Genomic DNA, 19,663 nt, shown 5'->3' with positions numbered 1-19,663 from the left:
TTGAAAACTGAGTTTATTTTGTATCTAGAGGAATATTGAATAATATTATTGAGTATTCAATGATTTTTTCAGATTTCTCTCTATAGCAACTAAAAAGCAATAACTAGAATGGTTTCCAGAATTATCTACTCTTGTAAGGAATATATAGGCTGAGGATAAAGTAAACTGTAAATCAATCATATTAAGAATAAGATTCTTAATGAATGTAATTTTACATTCTCTTGTACTTTTCATATTCATTCTACTCATATTGTAGTTACTTCGGATACAATGTAAAAAAGAAACACAGACGAATTACTAAGTGTGTTAAAAGTTTCTGATGATATTTTTCAACACTAGAAGTGTCATTCTAAACGATATCTTAATACCTAAAAAACACTTAAATGCTAAATAATTTTGTTAACTCTTAGCAGCCACTAGCGTTTTTGAAACGTGCGTTTACATCCTTCCAATTGACAATATCGAAGATTGCTTCCACATAAACAGGTCGTACATTTTTATATTGTAAGTAGTAGGCATGTTCCCACACGTCTATGCCGAAAAGAGGAATGAGACCGGTCGTGGCTTGCAGTGGATCTTGGTTCGCACATGTCGCTATTCTTAACGATTTGGCCTTCTGATCGTATCCGAGCCAACCCCAACCAGAACCCTGAATTGCCACAGTCATCTCGGACAAGCGCTTCTTCATTTCCTCGAAACTGCCAAAGTCCTTGTTGATTTGATTCGTAAGAGCAGCTAAGTTAAAAAAAAATATTGTTTATTTCTACACAAACTACAATTGTAGTATATTATTTTCCATTAATATTACACGGTATTGAAAAGTATTTTTATACTTAATCATTTCTCATGTATATATGTATATTTATTTTTTAAGATAAGATTTAAATTAATTTAAAAAAATTTTGGTAAAGATATAAAAAATTATTCACATTTATATGTAATTTTTTTTCTTTCCTTAGAAATGAAGCACTTAATTTCCAGATAACCTTTTTAAACTGACTTGAACATTATTCAGAATTTTTTAAATACAAGTTGAAGGATCTAATCAGTTGTTTAATTCGATGTTTAGACCGTTTGAAATTTCCAATTTGTTTTCCAATATTACCATCTGGATTGCCACCATCTGGCGAAAGGTTACACCAGAAGATTGAATGATTGAGATGACCACCGCCGTTGAACTTAATAGCTGGACCCAAAGCGATTTGTGTATTAACGTCACCTTTTGCGACCGCCTCTTTCATTTTTTCCTCTGCAACGTTCAGATTGTTAACATAGGTTGCGTGATGCTTGGAATGATGGAGCTCCATGATTGCGGTGGATACAATTGGTTCCAGAGCCTTATAGTCATATGGCAAATCCGGAAGTGAATGTTTCGCTCTTGCGAATACATCTTTACTGCACAAGTCACAATAACATTACATTAGAATAATTATATATTAAACAGTAAAAAAATAATATTATAAAATAGTAGATGTAGCAAACAAAATAAGTGGTTGCTGTTCTTTTAATTTAAAAATTTGCTTTTTGTTTAAAATATGTGTATATAATATTGTCATAATTTTCTTTAGCTACATTTTTATTTATAGATATTAAATAGAGTATAATTTTTATCAAAGCAGTCGCTATAAGTTTTATCAAAGCAGTTGTTATTTCTAGATCAATGAAGAAATGAAAACAAAAAAACAATCCAAATGTGACAATTAAAAATGTTTTCCTTAAGATTTTTTTCAAGTTGTTAATAAAAATTAAATAGAGAAGAAATCTCGAGAAAAACGTTTAAAAATGAAAATAGAAGTAACTTATTTCTTTTGACAATTTGTGTGTCAATCAACTGTGATCACATGTCAGTTTTCTGCATTAATGTGAAAAGTACAAAAAGTGTACAAACATATGTAATAAACTTAATAAATATAAATTGTTAACGATTTATTAAAGAAGATTCGAGAAAGAGTTCGGTAACGTAGCTGTCTGCTATATGGATATATACATAAAAAATTGTAGATTTCGAGAGGTTGCGTGCCAGGTTAGAAATTATATAATGCGAAAACAGCGGCAGACTCCAAAGAGGCGACATCGTTATACTTACATTGTATTGGAAATCAGAGCACGTCTTGCTGCAAACATAATTAGGGCGAGAAGCGAATTGTACGTGCAAACTGTCCTTCAGGAGAATGTAATTCGACCTTTTCCGAGGATTTGCAAGGATTCTACTTGCGGTTGCTTGTGGTTCTGGCTTCTGGCTCGGCTCGGTTTACACCATCACCATCACCAGCGCATACGATATACACATGAACTTGCTTAAACTATTCGTCGAATGCAACGATACCGACGTCGAGAATGGAAATTTGTGTAGAATCGCGGTGTTATCGATAGTTTTTGCGGTGAAGTGCCGTTCCTCTGACGGAGTAGTTGCACTTGCACAAGTTGCGCATCGGCAACTGGTGCAAGTATATAATTTTGAATTGATCGATTGAGCTAGCAAAAATATTCTCTTTTTAAAATTCAATCTTTGAATATAAGCTATGTTTACATTTCTGTGAATATGATATTAAATTCCACACTAGGATTTATCTATTTTTTACTCTATTTATTAAAAAAAAACGCCTTATATAATCAAATATAAATACATATATAAAATTGTACATATAATTATACATAGAATATTTTATATATAATCGCATGTTTTTGCAAAAAAATGCAAAAATTTTTAAATTATTTTTAAAAATGATTTTTCTTGTCTATATAGATATAGGAAGAGATTGTATAACAGAAGAAAGCTTATAAACGTATTTTATATTCTTATATGTTTATATATTTAATTATATCCAAGTTAAGCGTTTACGTATAATAAAAATATAAATAATCTACATTATGTGTAGACAACGTGAACTATGTAAACTGTTTTATGTATCATTTATGTAAACAATATTTCATAGATCATAAAAAATCATATTAAAAAAGTAGTAAAAATTATATTTATTTTGTAATATTTTTATTATATAAAAACAAAAGATAGATGTATATTAACAATCTTTTAATTGAATTACCCTTGTCTGTATTATATTCTATATATCCAATTCCTATATTCAATATATCCAATTTATATTGATTTACATTGCTTGTATTGTCCATTTAAAAGGTTCTTAAACATAACGTAAATAATACATAAATAATCTACGTAAACGTAATCTTGAAATGTATGGCACAACTTTGGATTATAAATATATAATTCAATTAAAATCCATCATTTTTCTCAATATATTTATTTTTCAATCCTCTCGATTAGTTGATCTTAAAGTTAAATTGTTTTCTATTTCTTCAATGCGCGTATTTCTGTACTACGCAATTATATAATCAAATACCAAATATGGAATGGAAAGAAATTAACATATCTTCAGTCTGAATAAGGAATCCTTTAATAATCATGTTTTGCAGTTGAAGAGTCACAATTTATATTAGCATACTTTTAGTGATAAGTGTGTAAACTAATACGGGGATGTTCTACATCGTCCTAAGCAAAAAAAGTAAATGTATAAAACTCGATTGGATTTTTATCGAAATAGAAGTTATTTCTTAATTATTCTTAATTATTTAAAGAAAAGAAGACACAATGTTTGAATTGCGGAATCTGTGCGTACAAAAAAATTTTATTTTCCGTCACTTGTAACTTAGCAGTTATTGAATTAAAGTATCTAAATAAGAATAATGGCACTATTAAATTTGGGATGGAATATCATGCATACTTTTCATTTTTTTTTACTGCAAACTTTGAGTGATATCTACACTTTTTTACAGCATAGACTGCGAACGAAATTAAAAGCGCAAATTTTAAACGAAGAGACGATATAAAACACAAATATTTTTGCATATATAGATAATATAAAATATATCAAACACTATACAAATTTCAGTTTAGTTTCGGAAAATAAAAAATGTACGAGTTTAATGTATCAGTCTGTGAGATCAATTCGTATTCATCACACTAAGACTAATATTGTATATTTTATCACTTGCTATATTTTTCAATCGTTTAATAAAATCAAAATAAAAACGCGTGCAGTCGATACATGCCTCACATTGCACAGAAATATATATATACATATATTATATGTACATCGGATTGTAATCATGCGAAAATCCCACAATGCGTCTATATTCAAAAGTACTAGAATTTACTTATCTATTTACGTAATATGGTCAGGCATTTTTGATTAATTCTTGACAATATCTTTCGGATTATTTTTTTTTTACTGATAATCAAAGTTTTCGCTGATTTCTTACATAAAGTTCTATAATAAATTTATAAAATACAAACAAAATTCGATTGTTCTGATTTTTCTTACAACGCATTTAAGCCGTTATAAATTATATTAATATAGTCAGATTTTTCGTCCGATATATATTTGCAATATAATACGCAACTTTTGGTCGTTTGCACGTAACTTGACATAAACGTGATCTTTGTATCGACAATTTAATAGTATAAGAGTATTTACAGGTTTGCAGGTTGTCATTTTAGAGACCAATGTTTATCCTTTGCAATTTATCACGAATACAGGTACTGATTACGTTTCTTTATGACTAATTATTTATTTATTTATTCGAACAATGTCTTGTAAATAGCCGGCGTTGCTTTAGATGAAAAATCTTGTACATAGTAACATGTGGATATCAAATCATATCGCGGTCGACCACTGTGGTCATTGTCGTCCAAAATCAAACTAAACTAACGCTCATTCCGGATCACTCTGCAGAGTCTCACCATTTGTTAAAACTAGCGCATCGTCATCAACTTCATTATAATCAAGAGAAAGAATGCTTTCCCTCCGTTTCTTCTTGTGCGTCCTTTCATCATCACTACTGGCTGCACTTTTCTCCCTTTTTATCCTGTCCCTACCCCGTGTTGTTCGTGTTATCACCTCCTCCCCGTTCGATTTACCACTATTCCTATTGTGATTTTTACTCCTTAATATTCGTTTGTTCCGATTCTCCTCCTGTTCCTCTTCTCTATCACTAAGTTCCTCGTTCTCGACCTTAATAATTAACGCCGCGGAGTCGCTAGAACTCTCATCATTATGATCGGCTTGATTAAGCTTTCTCTCTGCACGTTCTGTTCTTTCGACACTGGTAATCTCACTCTGGGGCGACGTTAACGGTGGAGTTCTCACACCTTTGCACACATCACTATCCTCTGTTGGTTTTGGAGGTTTTGTATCTGGTATAACAGTTTCTTCTGATTCTTCTTTTTTAATTGGTGGCGTATGCGGCGACAAACCGTTCGATAAATTATTCTCGTTTGTATTTGCCTTTAACGCCGCATTTTCCTGTTGCAGTAGCGTGACAGACTCTCGAGCCTTGCGCAGTTCTTGTTGTAAAAAGTAAATGGTGCTCTGCATACCCTCGACATCTTCATCTAAATCCTGCAGAAACTCATCTAATTCTGTAAAAAAGAAATTAAAAGAAAAATTCATGAGTTATATTTAAAATATTTTGCATATAATCAAATTTTAATTGTAATAATTACACTAATTGGTTGATAAAAAACTAATAATTGTAAATCAATAATCTATCAATATCTAATAAGATCTCACCTGATTGAGACTTTTTCACTTCTTCACTAAAACTTTTTTGTAAAGCGAGTTCGCCTTCCAATTTAGCAATACGTCCACTGGCAATCATACGACCAAGTTCTTCATTTTCTTGATATAACAATCTACATTTTGCCATTAATCTTTTCCCTGTATTACTGTAAAAAAGTAAATAGAAAAAATAAATAAATTAAAGAAAACATTTGCATCGTGTATTGTCTTTTATTTAACGTAAAGTTTACCTGTCCGGAGTAAACTTCCACGCGCTTAGTTCATTCTGCGTATCTTCTAATTTGCCCTTGGTCGTTATTAACTCTTGCCTTAATTTCTGTATCAATATATTAACAGCCGGATCTAATAGAGCGGACCTTAATGCAGCTGCGGACGGAGCTTGGGTAGCTTTCATTTCAGCTATTTGATTCTAATAATAAAAAAAAGATAAATCTCTTTACTTATTTAAACTCAAATTAAAATAAGCATTGTAAGACAAATTGTACTAGAATTTTGATGTATCTGAGAATGGTTACATACAATATACTCTTGCAATTCCTGCTCTTTAGAGGCAAGCCTTCTTACTAAGATCTTCTCCCTGTGAGATGACTCTATATATTGTTGCCTGTATTTGTTTTCGGATTCTCTCAATGAAGCTAGTTCACCTATAAAGGAATAATCTATAAATTTTTCTACTTCTACAACATTCAATGTCTCTTAAAATGCAACAATTATTATGTATATATCTGTGATGTATGTATAAATTTATATTTTATAAAAGAAAATATTTCTTCTAAAATAGGAAAATTATTCGCCATATATTATTATAATTACAGCGAAATAATGGAACATGTATATTTCATAGAAGCTGTAATACATACACACACACGCGCGCGCATATATTAGTTCTTGAACTATTTTAAGCCTGCAAGTTGGTTGTTTTTTCATTATCTAGCTATTGCATTATATTTTCTAATTTTTTCAGAATGTTTTTAAAAATATTTTATGTAAATTTAATTTTTTAATTTTTAAAAATATTAAAAATACAAATATAAATGCCCAGTGTACAAATTCTAATTTAAGTAAAATTTATGTGCAATTAATTTTTATGAGCAAAGTGATAAATTAAAAAAAAATTCTATAATATTCTGTGTATACATATTTTTCTGCGTATATGTATTTCAACAAAAATATAAAAATTTGATTAGTTTTTTAATAATTATTAATAAATAAAATTTATCTTTTTACAAAAATTTAAAAAATAAGCACTTTACTCTTATTTAAAAAATTTCATAATATATTCATAATTATTAAGAATTTGTTCTGTAAACAACTTTTTATACATACTTTGAGACATTTATATAATTAAATTAAAAATAAAAATTTATAATATAAAATATTTAAACTTCAAATTGTATGTAATTGAATGTAATTATATGGAATATTCTGTACAGTTTTTACAGTATTAATAGCTTCTGATGGAACCAAGTATACTGGTGAAAAATTACTATTCATAGTGTTAACCTAAGTGCGCTTAAATAAACATACTTTTATAAGTACGTTACTGCCTGACAACTGACATTGTTAATTGGCGCATACTTTGATTTTTGGAGTCGTTGCGACGTGCCATTTGTGAGACTTTCTCTTTCTCTCTCTCTGTGCTTCCACCGAGACCAAGAGTGGACGTTACTTTTCTTCCACAAGAATCAAGCGTGTACTCTTGTTGCAGGCACAGATGTTGTATCAACGAGACGCTGGCCAGGCATAACCCACAGGTATGTACTTTTGAAAATTTATATCTGATACCAGGACATTATGGTGCAGGTAATAAATGCATGCACAGGTTGCATTCATAGTAAGAACATGTAGGATAGTTGGTCTAGGAGAACTGTACAGTTAATTAAAAGTTGTGTTATTGTATAATTGGAAAAGAGTTTAAGGATATGGATAATATGTAAGGATACGTAGACCAGGGGTAGGAGTAGACAGAGATGGCAGGATCGAGTTCATGTGGAGTTCCAATTAACGGCGAGTAACGGCGAGTGTTATAGTAGTTTATTGAGTACTTCACCGAGAGATTCGCGAATTTCACGCACTCCTGGTGCAGTATTTTGTAGGCCAAAGGACAGACGACACGAATCCACTCTTATTATTCCTCTGAGCCGAGAATAAATTCAGCGCTGTTTTCGTTGTAAAGCGCTGCTTTTCATTTCATCCTTGATAGAGAAAAACTCGTGTTTTTTTTTCTCCAATTAAACACGCACGGCACACACTATTTTTTTCGCGCATCTTGGCAGTATTTAATTATTACACTGCAAAGAAATTGTGATACGCGATACACTTGCACAGGGCACTTATGAAACGACATTTCTGAGCAAGGCCGCCGTGCCTTCTACAGCATCGATGGCGAGCACCGTGATTTTTCTTTTTGCAGAGAAACCTGATTGACGCTTCTTGACACACATAAGCACTTTTTTTACCTTCAGCCATTTTCACTTTTTACTCGCTAACTATGGATTTTCATGGCTGCCCGATTGGAATTGCGCACAAGAAAATTTAGCGGAGACCAAACATATTTTTCTTCTTTACATCATGTACGCGGCTGTCACTCACAAATAGATCTCGAGAATCATCTCGTCTTATCGTCACGATACATATGGATCTTTGATTACCCGCACTGTACACATAATTCACAAATCTTTTAAATTATAATTTTGAGAATTAATATATTATCACTATAATTGTATATAAAGCGCAACATGATCTCGATTCCATATTTAATCTCTCTAATATTTTTTTTTGTGCAGATACATTTCGTAAAGTAATCTGATCACATGTGTACCAAGCTCTCGCCCTCATAGTCATAAAATCGCTTTCCTATCACTTATGCCTGTACTTATTTACTAAAGCTTTCTTTCTTTCTCTCTCTCGTTCTCTCTCTCTTTCTTTCTTTCTTTCTTTCTCTCTCTCTCTCTCATTACCTTAAGCCTAACAGACAACTTAATGACAGTATCCTAAACACTGATCTAACAAACCCTAAGCTTAGCGTCTCTACGAGAGTCTTGCCTCTTACAAGATACCGTTGTGTCCTGGCATTTAGCGTTAATTCGCTTAAGATATGTGGTGAGTGAGGTGGCCTCACTCGTGTGATCTCAGTACCTTCCTGGGCTGCCGCCTGGACTTCTAGACACTCCACATACAAGTCCTGTTCATGCCATTTGGCTGCTAGCTCGTCCTTAGTCAAGCTGTCCAACTGTTGCTGAGTTAGCTTCACGCGTCTTGGTTGTCTGGGCGAGTGTGGGCTACTACCAGGCTGCTTCCCACCACCACCATTGCTGCCGTTGCCACACTGTGGACTCCTTGGCGAGGATGGTCCTGCCGATTTGACCTCGCTGCTCTCATCTGCCATTGCCACCACTACTTCGCAGTGTTGGGGGTGTTAGAACGTAGAAGAGGCCTTTATGCGAAATCTTCTGTTCATTAATGTTACGATGCCAATGAAATCACGCCGCTAACCAAACACTTGCAACAGATCGCTATTAGAAGTCAGCCACCTAAAACAAAAATATATAGCACAAATAGCATCAAGCTTAATAATATTATTCTTAACACACACAATTAGACAATTCTGTAAATTCATTTTTTCACTAACAATAAAAATAGTTAGCTATAACATTTATATTAATTTTTTTTAAGTTTAAGAATATCATAAATACTTTCTAGGGATGTTAAAGTATATATGTAAGGAAATTGTTTTATATTAATTATAGAGTATTAATATAGTGCTTAGTATAAATTACAAAAGCACAAGCTGTTTTTTTAAAATTGATAATGCAATGCAATTAGCTTTCATCAGATAAATCAATTTATTTACTTTGTTCTATTTCGCGCCGAACACTAGAGGCACTTTGCGAAGCAAGTGCACCAAAGAAAATGAGGTGCACCGTACTGTAACGTCATTGATTTGGAAAGACGGTCATATCTGATTAACCTATAGCTCTATCAGTTCTTCTAAGCCATCTACTTGTCATACGCCCGCGCAATTAAAATAAATTTTTATAAGAATTGACAAGTATGCAATCTTATGTTTATTTTCTCGATTACAGTACATATTAAATCTTATCAGAAAATATCGAATTCTTGGATTGAGAAACATGCGTTTGACATCCGTCAAGGATTTTCGAGGGGACGACGTAATCCTGACATGTCACATGAAATTTCGGATTCAGGGAACGATAAAGAAAAAAAGGGGTCGTCAAAACCCGTCGTCGCGGTCAAGAAAACGGAATGCATTTACTCCGGCCGAAAAAGACAACTGTGACGCCATTACGTCGACATGTCCGCCGACGACGGGAAGGAACAACTTGCGTTACGTTCGAGCATTTGTTTTTTTTTTACTCGCGTCCTCCTTTCCACCTCTCGTTCTTTTTTCTCTACCTTGAGAAGGTAGTGTAACCGCGCAATTATCGAACAACTCGCAGCCAAATTCACTGCGATTGACTGTCACGCGGTCTCACGGACGCCATCGCGCGCGCCACACACACACGCGCACGAATATTTCTTTTTTTCCGCTCTTTCTCTCTCTCTCTCTCTCTCTCCCTTCTCTCCCCTCCCCTTTCGTCGTTGAAACCTCGTCAGATTACTTACCGGCCATTAGAACGGCGAGGATTCCATCGTGGTAATGACCTGGTCGACCTAGTCGCGGATTATCAAGAGAGAAATGAGGCGGACGACATCGCGCGTAGATACACGAAAAAAAGCGCCAAACGGGTTCTCCGCGCACGGCGAACTTCACTTTGCACGATCGATCACAATCCGAAGCCCCGAGTGCTGTGCGGATGACAGCAGAAACGCGCGCGACTTCACGGCCAGGTACCTTCACACGTTCCCGATGTGATATGCGCGCGTATACGTGATACCGTACGCGGATACTCGGGAACACGAGAAACTTCGTTGCGCTCGGGAACGCTGTAACTAATCATGAATGACGATCACCCCCGCACGAGGAGGAAACCGGAATGGCTGAACGGGAACGTGTCGGCGCATGCTCCAAACACGATCGACCTACGAATGCGAGCGAATTTCGCGAACGTACCTTAGCAGCAAATCTGTTCTTTTCAGCTGAATATATCTAATGACCCTTACCAGAATAGATTTTTTTTAATGACTATCAGAGCTGATGAGTATTTTAAAACCCTTGTAATAGAAATATATTATTTTAAATTTTCCTTAATAACTTAATTATTATTAGAATTGTTTCAATTATTACAATAATTATAGTTTTTGTAAATTAGGGTAAAAATTAGCAACCTCACATGGAATCAATAAAGACAGAATTAAAATTAAATGCAAGTTTGTATTAGAGTCACTTGCACCAAATTGTGATTAACTTAATTGTTGATTAGTCTATTGGAATTGACCAATCGTATTTGTCGTTAAGCAAAATTAACAAATGCGATTGGTCAATTCCAATGGACAAATCAACGATTAAGTTAATCAGAGTTTGGTGCAAGTGGCCTTTAGATTTATTTTAGAGTATATATTATATATTAATCAGAAAAAATAAGAGTAAATTAATTTTTTTACTAAGTTTTTAGTAAAATAGTAATTTTCAAAAATTCTTTTAATTTTGTCGGTTTTATTAATAATGCTGTTTGATGTTCTAATTGAATCTTTTTTGCTTCTAATGTGAATTTGTGAATACATCTTAAGGAATTCATTGTAACGTTTCGTATAGTAAATATTTTCGATTCGGTTTCACCGATGGCTGTGTGATATATTGTTAATAAAATCAAGTTAACATAACAGTGATTATATAATAAAAATTATAATGAAGCGATTAGGTATGGGAAGTGAAAAACCATCTTCTATTTTTTTTTATTGACATGATTATTGTTAGTATAAGGAAAAAGTTATAATATAGTTAGGTTAGGTTAACTCACGTGCAGGAAAGATGTAACTGCAAAACAGTTACTTTATATATTTTATATATTTTATTATACATTATATATTTTATATATACATATACATATACATATATATATATATATATAATTTAATATTGGAGAAAGATAATTATTTCTATTTTGAATAACTTCTAAATGTGGAGCATAGAATTTAAAATTTTACATGTGTATTTTGAAATATAAATAAAGTATAAATTGCTTAATTATGTTATATTGTCTTTTAATTATTTGTAATTTAAAATTATATTGATATCATTTTTAGTAGATAAAAAACACCATGGAAAGGTATCAATTGGTAGAAAGCGCTCTGAAAAGGTACCAATTAAAAAAGAAATATTAGCGAAATATTCCAGAGGTCCTGGAGTTGATTTAAGACAAAAGAAGAGTGCTATAAAGAATAAAATACTGAGAAAGAAACTAAAGTACAAAGAGCAAGCGATAGAACAACAGGTAGAAGCTTCTGCTCGAGCAGAATTATTACTAACTGAAGAACATGGCTATATGGAAGCAGAAACTGGAGAAGTTACTACCGAGTATCGACAGAAGCAAATAGTGGAGAACGTAGATATAACAAGTGCAGCCAAACATTTCAAACTGGATTTGCAGTTTGGTCCATACTGCTTTAGATACACTAGAAATGGCAGGCACTTGCTCCTAGGTGGGAAACAAGGTCATGTGGCAGCTTTCGACTGGGTGACGAAGAAGCTAGCCTGTGAAATAAATGTGATGGAATCTGTACACGATGTTGCATGGTTACATCTGGAAACTATGTTTGCGGTAGCACAGAAGGACTGGGTTTATGTGTATGACAATCAGGGAATAGAGTTGCATTGTTTGAAGAGAATGAATGGAGTCACAAGATTAGAATTTTTGCCATATCACTTCTTGCTTGCTAGTGGGTCGAAGGATGGTCACATGGCTTGGCTGGATGTATCCATAGGCAAGCTGATTGCTCGTTACAACTCCAATTTGGGTAGAATATCTGTGAGTTTTTTAGTAAAAGAATTACGTTTATTTTTGTTTGCTTATGCTTTGTCCCAGAGATTTACACCGAGACTCTTTACTTTGCTAGGTGATGACACAGAATCCGAGTAACGCAGTGTTATGCGTGGGCAACTCGAAAGGAGTAGTGTCTATGTGGTCCCCAAACTCTCATAAACCATTGGCGAAAATGCTGTGCCATCATCAGTCGATTATGACATGCACTGTTCATCCGTGTGGGACTTATATGGCAACGAGTTCTATAGACAAATCTGTGAAGATATGGGATATCAGGCAATTAGCAGGGCCGGTTAGCAACTTGTATCTTGGTTCACCCGCTCATCGTATGTCTTACAGTCAGCGTGGTTTGCTCGCACTTGGAATGGGCAATGTAGTTGAAGTTTATAGGTAATTATAAAAGTTTACAGGTGATTTTTTGTCAAATGTAACATAATTGAGAAATTTTTATTATTCACATTTACATCAGGGAAACTTCTGGCGACTTCAAGCCTTATTTACGACACAGAACTGCTCGCAATATAAACTGCGTGAAATTTTGTCCTTATGAAGATGTCTTAGGAATTTCTACAGCGAATGAATTTTCGTCACTTCTGGTGCCGGGAAGTGCTGAAGCAAACTATGACGCACACGAGGTTAATCCGTTCCAAACTAAGAGTCAGAGACGAGAGACGGAAGTGAAGGCACTTTTGGAAAAAATACAACCAGAATTAATTACTCTTGACTCAACAGAGATACTCGAAGTCGATGTACCTACGTATAAAGAGAAATTAGAAGCAAAGAAAAAACTTTTGGTAAATAAGAAACAAAAATATGTTTTCAAATTATTTTGTAATCATATGATTATGATATTCAACATTTTAACGATATTCTTTTTAGTACATTAAACCAAAACCAATAAACTTTGAACCACGACGAACAAAAACGAAAGGAAAAGGTGGCACCGCGAAAATAATAAAAACTAAAAAGATACTAAAAGATCAAAGTCGCCGGGTAAGTCTTGTTTCTAAATTAGTTTGTTTTTTGATATTTATAAATTGATTTCAAATCATATGAATAATTACTTTTAGGAAATGATTGAAGCTATTCGTAAAGAAGAAAAGAAAACAGCACCGAAAAAGACAGAAAATCAGAATAAAGATTACGGTGTCTTAAATAGATTTGTTTAAAAAAAAAAGCATTAGGAGTTCATAATTATATGTGTATGGAATTATTGTATATATACATTTTAATATTTTAATAAAAATTATAACAAAAGATAATAATCTCTCTTAAATTTTATAGGAGTAAAATTGTTCAAATAATTTGTCCATCAAATTCGTTAAAAAATGTATTATTAAAAATAGTTTTGTGTGTGTGTGTGTGTGTGTGTGTGTGTGTTTGTGTGTTTGTGTGTTTGTATAAGTTTCGAAATACTTTTTATACATAGAAGTTCTAAATTATAGATGAAAGATAATCCTAAGTCAATTATTTGCCTTATAAAAAAATAGTATTAAAAAGAATTTAATAATATTTTATGAAACTCTGATATTAGGATTACATTGAAAGTATCCAAATTACTTTTTTTTCTATTCTAACTGAACTTTTTTTTGTAAAATACTAAATTTTTTTTGATAAAATAGTCAAATTTTTCATAAATCTTTTTACAGAAGATTTTCAAGAAATGCCGTTACGACATTATTAAACCGTAATAATTTTATTACTTAATTTTGTATTCTATTTCATAAAAAATTTCCCGTAAAGTAAATTAAAATAAATATTTTATTGAAATTTTATTAAAGATTTGAAGTCAAAAAAACATTTTATTTTTAATTTAATTTGCTTTAATTTTTAATTTTTTTTGTAAAAAATTTTGATATATCTACTGCTTGCTTATTTTTTTAAATCGTCTGAATTATTTACAGAGATTTGACAAATTAATTTACTTTTCTAAGGAGTAAATCAAAGCTATTAATTATCAAAGGGAATTAATTTTATCAAATAATGAGTAACTTTGATAAATAAAGAAATTTTTATTACCTGCCGAGAACTTTCAATCCTTGTTTTATTGCGTCTTATTCAATATTATCTTGATATATAAAGATAAAATTGATATGCAATTTATTTCGCAACTTATCTTTGTACATTTTTAAAAATATTCTATATATTTTTTAAAGTCTCTGTGAAATTTGAATCAGAACTATTCGACAATTTTTGAAACATTTAAATTTAAGAAATTTTAAATATAAATTACATATAATGTATATATGTATATCATTGACAATTTTGTAAAATTATACTTAAAATCTTTATCACATAATTAATATTATTTTTTGTACAATACAAAAATTTTGTTTTTGAACTTTTAATTAATATTCATTCTACTAATATCTATATTGTTAATTAAAAGGTTTGTATCAATTCTATTTGTGTGAAATTTTATCAACTTGATTTAATCCGATGTTAAAAAGTTTTAATTCGTACATCTCTAATGAATAAATTAATTTTGTATATCGAAATGTAAAATTGGAGATTGAATAAATATAATTATTGTCATATAAATATCAGGAATTGGATATATTATATATATATATACATATATATATTATATATATATACACATACATAAAACATGTATATTATTATTATTATTATTATTATTATTATTATTATTATTATTATTATTATTAGTATTTTACATATATGTATACAATAAAAAGACAAATTTTAAAAATTATAATTTATTATTTCAACAATACAATTTTGTCTTATTTCTGTCAATATTTATCAATAATTACATTCATTGATCACAGGCGTGCGCGCGCAATAAATAATATGCGCATCTACAAAAATGAATATACACTCAGATACATCAGAAACAGAGCAAAGATAATATTCAATTGTTGATTACTGGCTGCATTCGTATGTTCTTTAATCCATGATTTATAATGGTATACTCTTGTGAACACATCTGGATAGCCAATTGCACATGGTACACCAAAGGACCATATTCCAATTAGTTCGTTCTTGTAGGTAAGTGGACTGCCGTCATCACCCTGCCGAGAGACAGTGTATTTATCATAATGTTCGCCAGAATTGTAAATTGATATATCGGTTATCTATATATCAGTGTGTAGCATAAATAATTGTTATTTTGAAGTTGTTTTTCTAAAGCAAGTAACTGCTTTTTTATAAAAAAATGACTAAATCTGGCAAATTACTTGAACGATAAAGAAATTTTATTTGTTACTCTCTGATAACCTGATATTAATGTAGATAAAGCAACGATAAGAAATTTCTTTTTTACTAAACTTTTTAAAATAATTTATAACATGATAAAGATTATTTATCATCGAATAAACATGTAATTCATTTTACGATTTATATACTTACATCGCACATTCCTTTATCCCACCCTTCAATGGTGCATATGTGACTGTCGCTAATATTTTTATAATGATCGGAGCATAATTTTTTACTACATCCTGTCACATTAAGGTGTTGTAAGCGCAGTGGAATGTACGAATTGTCCTTCTAGTAAAGTATTTTTTTTGTTTAATGCTTGATTTTCTGATTTTAAAGTAGTAATGATAAACACAATCTATAGTTTTCTAAAAGTTGACGGAAGCTTCAAAATGATAATTGTTAAAACCAGGGTTGGGTAGTAACTAGTTAAAAAGTTGAAAGTTAATAATAAAATTGAAAATTTGATAATTTTTAACTTAATTTAATTAATCTTAAATGATTTAATTTTTAACTATTTATTTTTAAAACATATAAAGTTCAACTTATTAACATTTTTCTTAAGTTAAAAATTTTATTTGGGCAAAAGAAAAAAATTATATTAAAATAAAAATACATTCCTGTATAAAAATTTTTTGTTATTTTATATAAATAATATAACTTAATTTACAAACAAAATATAAAATATATTTAATGATAGGCACTGTATATTATAATGGCAATCTTAAATAAATTATATGATTTTTTAATTTAATATAAATAAAGCCTTTTAAAATTAACTTTTATTTTAACTTGAGTTAATTTAATTTTAACGTAACTTTAACTGAGTCAGTTTTTTATTTATCTAATTTTAATTAAATTAATAAAAAATTTCCATTAACTTTAACTTAGTTTAGTTAAAAAAATATATTAATCTACTCAACCCTGGTTAAAACTCGCTTTTATTTGTGTTTAGATGGTTTCATAGATATGTGAAATATACTTTTATATATTTACCGAGAGCTTTCCCCAGCCGGTTACCGTCAATTTTTTACCCTCAAAAAAAGCCCACTTAGGGTCATCAGATATTATCTTTATTAACTTAGTATTTGCAGTAAACTTGATGTCTTTTTTTAGTCTAATTAAACCAATATCGTTAATATAGCTGTTATCTTTTGTTTCTCTTGTATAATTAGGATGTAATATTAGTTTTTCTATTTCATATGTAGTTTCAGGAGAGAAAAGCTGAATGCTTCCAACGTCGATGCGAATATCAGATTCATTCCGACTGTAATCAATAGAGATTATGATTACGTATTAAAAGTTACTCCAAACAATGTATGTCTAAGAGAAGAGGTATCTTAATTGTCTATATAAATAATATAAATTACATGTTCTAAAATATCGAAAATTGGTGCATACTGTTCCGCATTTCTCATTTTTTCATATTTTTGTTCCATTAAATTTGCATTTAAATAAAATATATAGATAATTACAATTCTCTCTTCTTATGAAATTACAAATATATAAAAAATGTAATAATTATTTGGATAAGAATTAAACAGTTAAATGCTTAAGGTTGGAAAGGAATATGCGTACTTTGCCAAGCAGTGCGCTGCGGTGATAACATATCTCGTACTAATGATGGCTCCACTGCAAATATGGGCATTAGTAAACGGAGCCTTCAGCGACACATGATAAGGGTATGCACCATCTTTAGCATCACTGCCGCCGACGATTTGCGTGTCCGGCAAACCTATTAATTAAAAATATTTTTATTTTGTGTATAAACATTGCTAAAAATATCAATTCCCAATTAACTATTCAAACTTTTGCTTTTTTATATATTAACTTTCTCTTTTTATTTTATTATTTATTTTTTATATAATAATAGATTCTGTTGTAAAATATGAAATGAGAGAGTTGCTATCGAATATATTTTAATTTAATGTCTGATACCTAATCTTGAAATTTTTTCGAAGTTATAGTAGAAAGTAAGATTGCTACATTCTTTTTAAAATATGCAATGCAATAAATGCTAAACAAATCGCTACATTATTTTTAAGATACATGATTAAAAGTCTAACCAGATAATTTATCAAATAATTACTAAGATAAAAATCGAGTTAAGTTGAAACAAAATTTATCAAATAATTGCTGAGATAAAAATCAAGAATTTGAGACAAAATTTATCAAATAATTACTGAGATAAAAATAAAAAAATGTGTAAAAAAATTTATCACAATAATTACTGAGATAAAAATCAAAAATTTGAAATAAAATATAACTTATTTGATTAATATCAGATAAATCCGTGATGTAATGTTACGTAATATGCAATTGAGTAATATAAGTGTAATACACGTTTGATTGAATTATTTGCGTTAAAGTTTACATTTCGTATTGTATATAAATTTACATTTTCTCATTAATAATTAATTTTTACATTAAATAATACTTACCATAAGCGCTATGATGGATTAGGCACGCGATTAAGAAACCAGTGATTGAAAACATAGTGGTAGTTACTGAGGCTCATGGAGTGAGTTACCTTCGATTTATATAACCGTCGATCAAAATTATCAATTTGCACATATCGACTCATGTGTTATCTTTCCGTGCAGGTGATTGAGAGAGGTGTGTATATATACGTTCGTGGAATATGACGAGAAAGAATTTTTCGCCTACGTGTAACTTTCCTTGAATCAGCACTATTTATTTTATGATTATATAATTTTTAAAGAGCGGAAGAAGTTACTTTACATCGTGATGTACAACTATTTCGATAGGATATTTATTAAATTATGTGTGACGAAATCTTGCATAAAAATTATCTGTAATTGTGTGAGTAGATTTATAAAAATAGATATAAAAATATTAACTCTTTATAAAATATTGATAACTATGCAATTAATTATGAAATAGTATTTCTGCAAACTGTAACGCTATAATGAATAATTTTAGTGGCATATTTGCAAAATTAAATTTAGAAAAAATTGTTTAATAGTTGAAAAAAATATTTTTACTATATTATATATTATATATTAAACATTTCTGTATAAAACAAATATAATCCACACACATTTACAAAGTGCATAATTTTTTTTTTATTATAATGTAAAAATATTGCAACATAAATTATATTAAAATATTCAACATGACAACATTTTAAATAAAGAATTTTGGTTTTTAAAATTATTATAAAATATTGTTACTTTAATTAGATTTATCTTTTGTTTTAAAAAACATTATTTAGAAATTTTATTCTGATAAAATTGCGTTATGGCATTTTATTATTTTAACGCACTTATTTTCGTCAATTTATATGATGCTATTATTGGCATTATTGATGCAATATTTATACGATGTGCATATAGGAATATATGTGTATAAAAGAAGATTGTTGAGATCACATTACTTGTCATATAATGTCTAAATAAAAAAAAATTATAATTTAGATATTATAAATATTTTTGAATTTTTACATTCTAATAAAATACATTTTCTCTTTTTTGTATTATTAGAATTTTTTAACATAAGATATTTTGATAAATTTGTAAATTGTATGATTCAGAAAATAGATGTCTTGTAAATTGCATCATAGATTGTCGAAATTGCAATGGCTCTCTACCGTTTACGAAGTTTACATTTTAGAGTTCGTCTCATTCAGTATAAACTTTTATTCTAATAATGTTGCAAAAATGTTTTTTTTACAAAAGTGTATTTTTTACTTTATTTAATCTTATTTTACAGTTTCTATATTTTTTGAGAACATGATTCAAAGATTTTAGATATTACTTTTCGTATTCTCTTTTTTAGTCATTTCTCGTCTGCTGTAAATCATTTATATGTCATCACCATTTATAGTCAAAATTGCGATTTAACCAACGTCGTAATGTAATTTAGGTTCTAAATTTT

General features: G+C 30.2%; 4 protein-coding genes across 8 annotated transcripts; 1 reads left to right on the top strand and 3 right to left on the bottom strand.

Moving 5' to 3' along the window:
- Window positions 1-179: 179 nt before the first annotated feature.
- Window positions 180-2,432, bottom strand: LOC105830864 (superoxide dismutase [Mn], mitochondrial). Its single transcript, XM_012670508.3, has 3 exons — window positions 2,087-2,432; window positions 1,106-1,395; window positions 180-735 (listed from the first exon to the last, which is right to left on the bottom strand). The coding sequence occupies exons 1-3, from the start codon at window positions 2,122-2,124 to the stop codon at window positions 407-409; spliced, it is 657 nt and encodes a 218-aa protein (XP_012525962.1). The 5' UTR covers window positions 2,125-2,432; the 3' UTR covers window positions 180-406.
- Window positions 2,433-3,393: 961 nt separating this feature from the next.
- LOC105830859 (pre-mRNA-splicing regulator female-lethal(2)D) lies at window positions 3,394-10,616 on the bottom strand. 4 transcript variants are annotated; one of them, XM_012670502.3, is made up of 6 exons: window positions 10,227-10,616; window positions 8,739-9,133; window positions 6,120-6,244; window positions 5,831-6,009; window positions 5,592-5,746; window positions 3,394-5,440 (listed from the first exon to the last, which is right to left on the bottom strand). In XM_012670502.3, the coding sequence occupies exons 2-6, from the start codon at window positions 8,986-8,988 to the stop codon at window positions 4,734-4,736; spliced, it is 1,416 nt and encodes a 471-aa protein (XP_012525956.1). In that variant the 5' UTR covers window positions 8,989-9,133; window positions 10,227-10,616; the 3' UTR covers window positions 3,394-4,733. The 4 variants fall into 4 exon arrangements, with proteins under 4 accessions (XP_012525956.1, XP_028050187.1, XP_028050188.1 ...); XM_028194386.2 differs by lacking the exon at window positions 10,227-10,616 and adding an exon at window positions 10,017-10,188; XM_028194387.2 differs by lacking the exon at window positions 10,227-10,616 and adding an exon at window positions 9,454-10,010.
- Window positions 10,617-11,188: 572 nt separating this feature from the next.
- LOC105829681 (WD repeat-containing protein 46) lies at window positions 11,189-13,801 on the top strand. 2 transcript variants are annotated; one of them, XM_012668718.3, is made up of 6 exons: window positions 11,189-11,422; window positions 11,811-12,529; window positions 12,618-12,934; window positions 13,014-13,338; window positions 13,424-13,537; window positions 13,615-13,801. In XM_012668718.3, the coding sequence occupies exons 1-6, from the start codon at window positions 11,410-11,412 to the stop codon at window positions 13,711-13,713; spliced, it is 1,587 nt and encodes a 528-aa protein (XP_012524172.2). In that variant the 5' UTR covers window positions 11,189-11,409; the 3' UTR covers window positions 13,714-13,801. The 2 variants fall into 2 exon arrangements, with proteins under 2 accessions (XP_012524172.2, XP_012524171.2); XM_012668717.3 differs by having other exon boundaries at window positions 11,808-12,529.
- Window positions 13,802-15,263: 1,462 nt separating this feature from the next.
- Window positions 15,264-18,334, bottom strand: LOC105829683 (chymotrypsin-2). Its single transcript, XM_012668721.3, has 5 exons — window positions 18,208-18,334; window positions 17,345-17,501; window positions 16,763-17,033; window positions 15,917-16,057; window positions 15,264-15,579 (listed from the first exon to the last, which is right to left on the bottom strand). The coding sequence occupies exons 1-5, from the start codon at window positions 18,260-18,262 to the stop codon at window positions 15,367-15,369; spliced, it is 837 nt and encodes a 278-aa protein (XP_012524175.1). The 5' UTR covers window positions 18,263-18,334; the 3' UTR covers window positions 15,264-15,366.
- Window positions 18,335-19,663: the final 1,329 nt, after the last annotated feature.

This window comes from Monomorium pharaonis, chromosome 2 (genome assembly GCF_013373865.1).
Source record: "Monomorium pharaonis isolate MP-MQ-018 chromosome 2, ASM1337386v2, whole genome shotgun sequence".
In the NCBI taxonomy this organism is placed as follows: domain Eukaryota; kingdom Metazoa; phylum Arthropoda; class Insecta; order Hymenoptera; family Formicidae; genus Monomorium; species Monomorium pharaonis.
The sequence above is the reverse complement of the archived record's forward strand: the minus strand, read 5'-3'. Positions and strand labels throughout refer to the sequence as shown.

Bases quoted from the DNA above. Each gene is read 5' to 3' on its own strand.
- LOC105829683 (XM_012668721.3), bottom strand. From the start codon at position 18,262: ATGTTTTCAATCACTGGTTTCTTAATCGCGTGCCTAATCCATCATAGC. The intron at 17,034-17,344 runs GTACGCATATTC...TATTGATTACAG, and splicing joins GCAGCGCACTGCTTGGCAAA to TCGGAATGAATCTGATATTC. The intron at 15,580-15,916 runs GTAAGTATATAA...GTCTCTCGGCAG, and splicing joins GGGATAAAGGAATGTGCGAT to GGTGATGACGGCAGTCCACT.
- LOC105830859 (XM_012670502.3), bottom strand. From the start codon at position 8,988: ATGGCAGATGAGAGCAGCGAGGTCAAATCGGCAGGACCATCCTCGCCA. The intron at 6,245-8,738 runs GTACTGAGATCA...ATTCCTTTATAG, and splicing joins CCAGGCGGCAGCCCAGGAAG to GTGAACTAGCTTCATTGAGA. The intron at 5,747-5,830 runs GTAAACTTTACG...ACTTTTTTACAG, and splicing joins TGGAAGTTTACTCCGGACAG to TAATACAGGGAAAAGATTAA.
- LOC105830864 (XM_012670508.3), bottom strand. From the start codon at position 2,124: ATGTTTGCAGCAAGACGTGCTCTGATTTCCAATACAAT. The intron at 1,396-2,086 runs GTAAGTATAACG...TGACTTGTGCAG, and splicing joins GCTCTGATTTCCAATACAAT to TAAAGATGTATTCGCAAGAG. The intron at 736-1,105 runs GTAATATTGGAA...TTTTTAACTTAG, and splicing joins AGATGGTGGCAATCCAGATG to CTGCTCTTACGAATCAAATC.
- LOC105829681 (XM_012668717.3), top strand. The intron at 12,935-13,013 runs GTAATTATAAAA...CATTTACATCAG, and splicing joins AATGTAGTTGAAGTTTATAG to GGAAACTTCTGGCGACTTCA. The intron at 13,339-13,423 runs GTAAATAAGAAA...TATTCTTTTTAG, and splicing joins AAGCAAAGAAAAAACTTTTG to TACATTAAACCAAAACCAAT.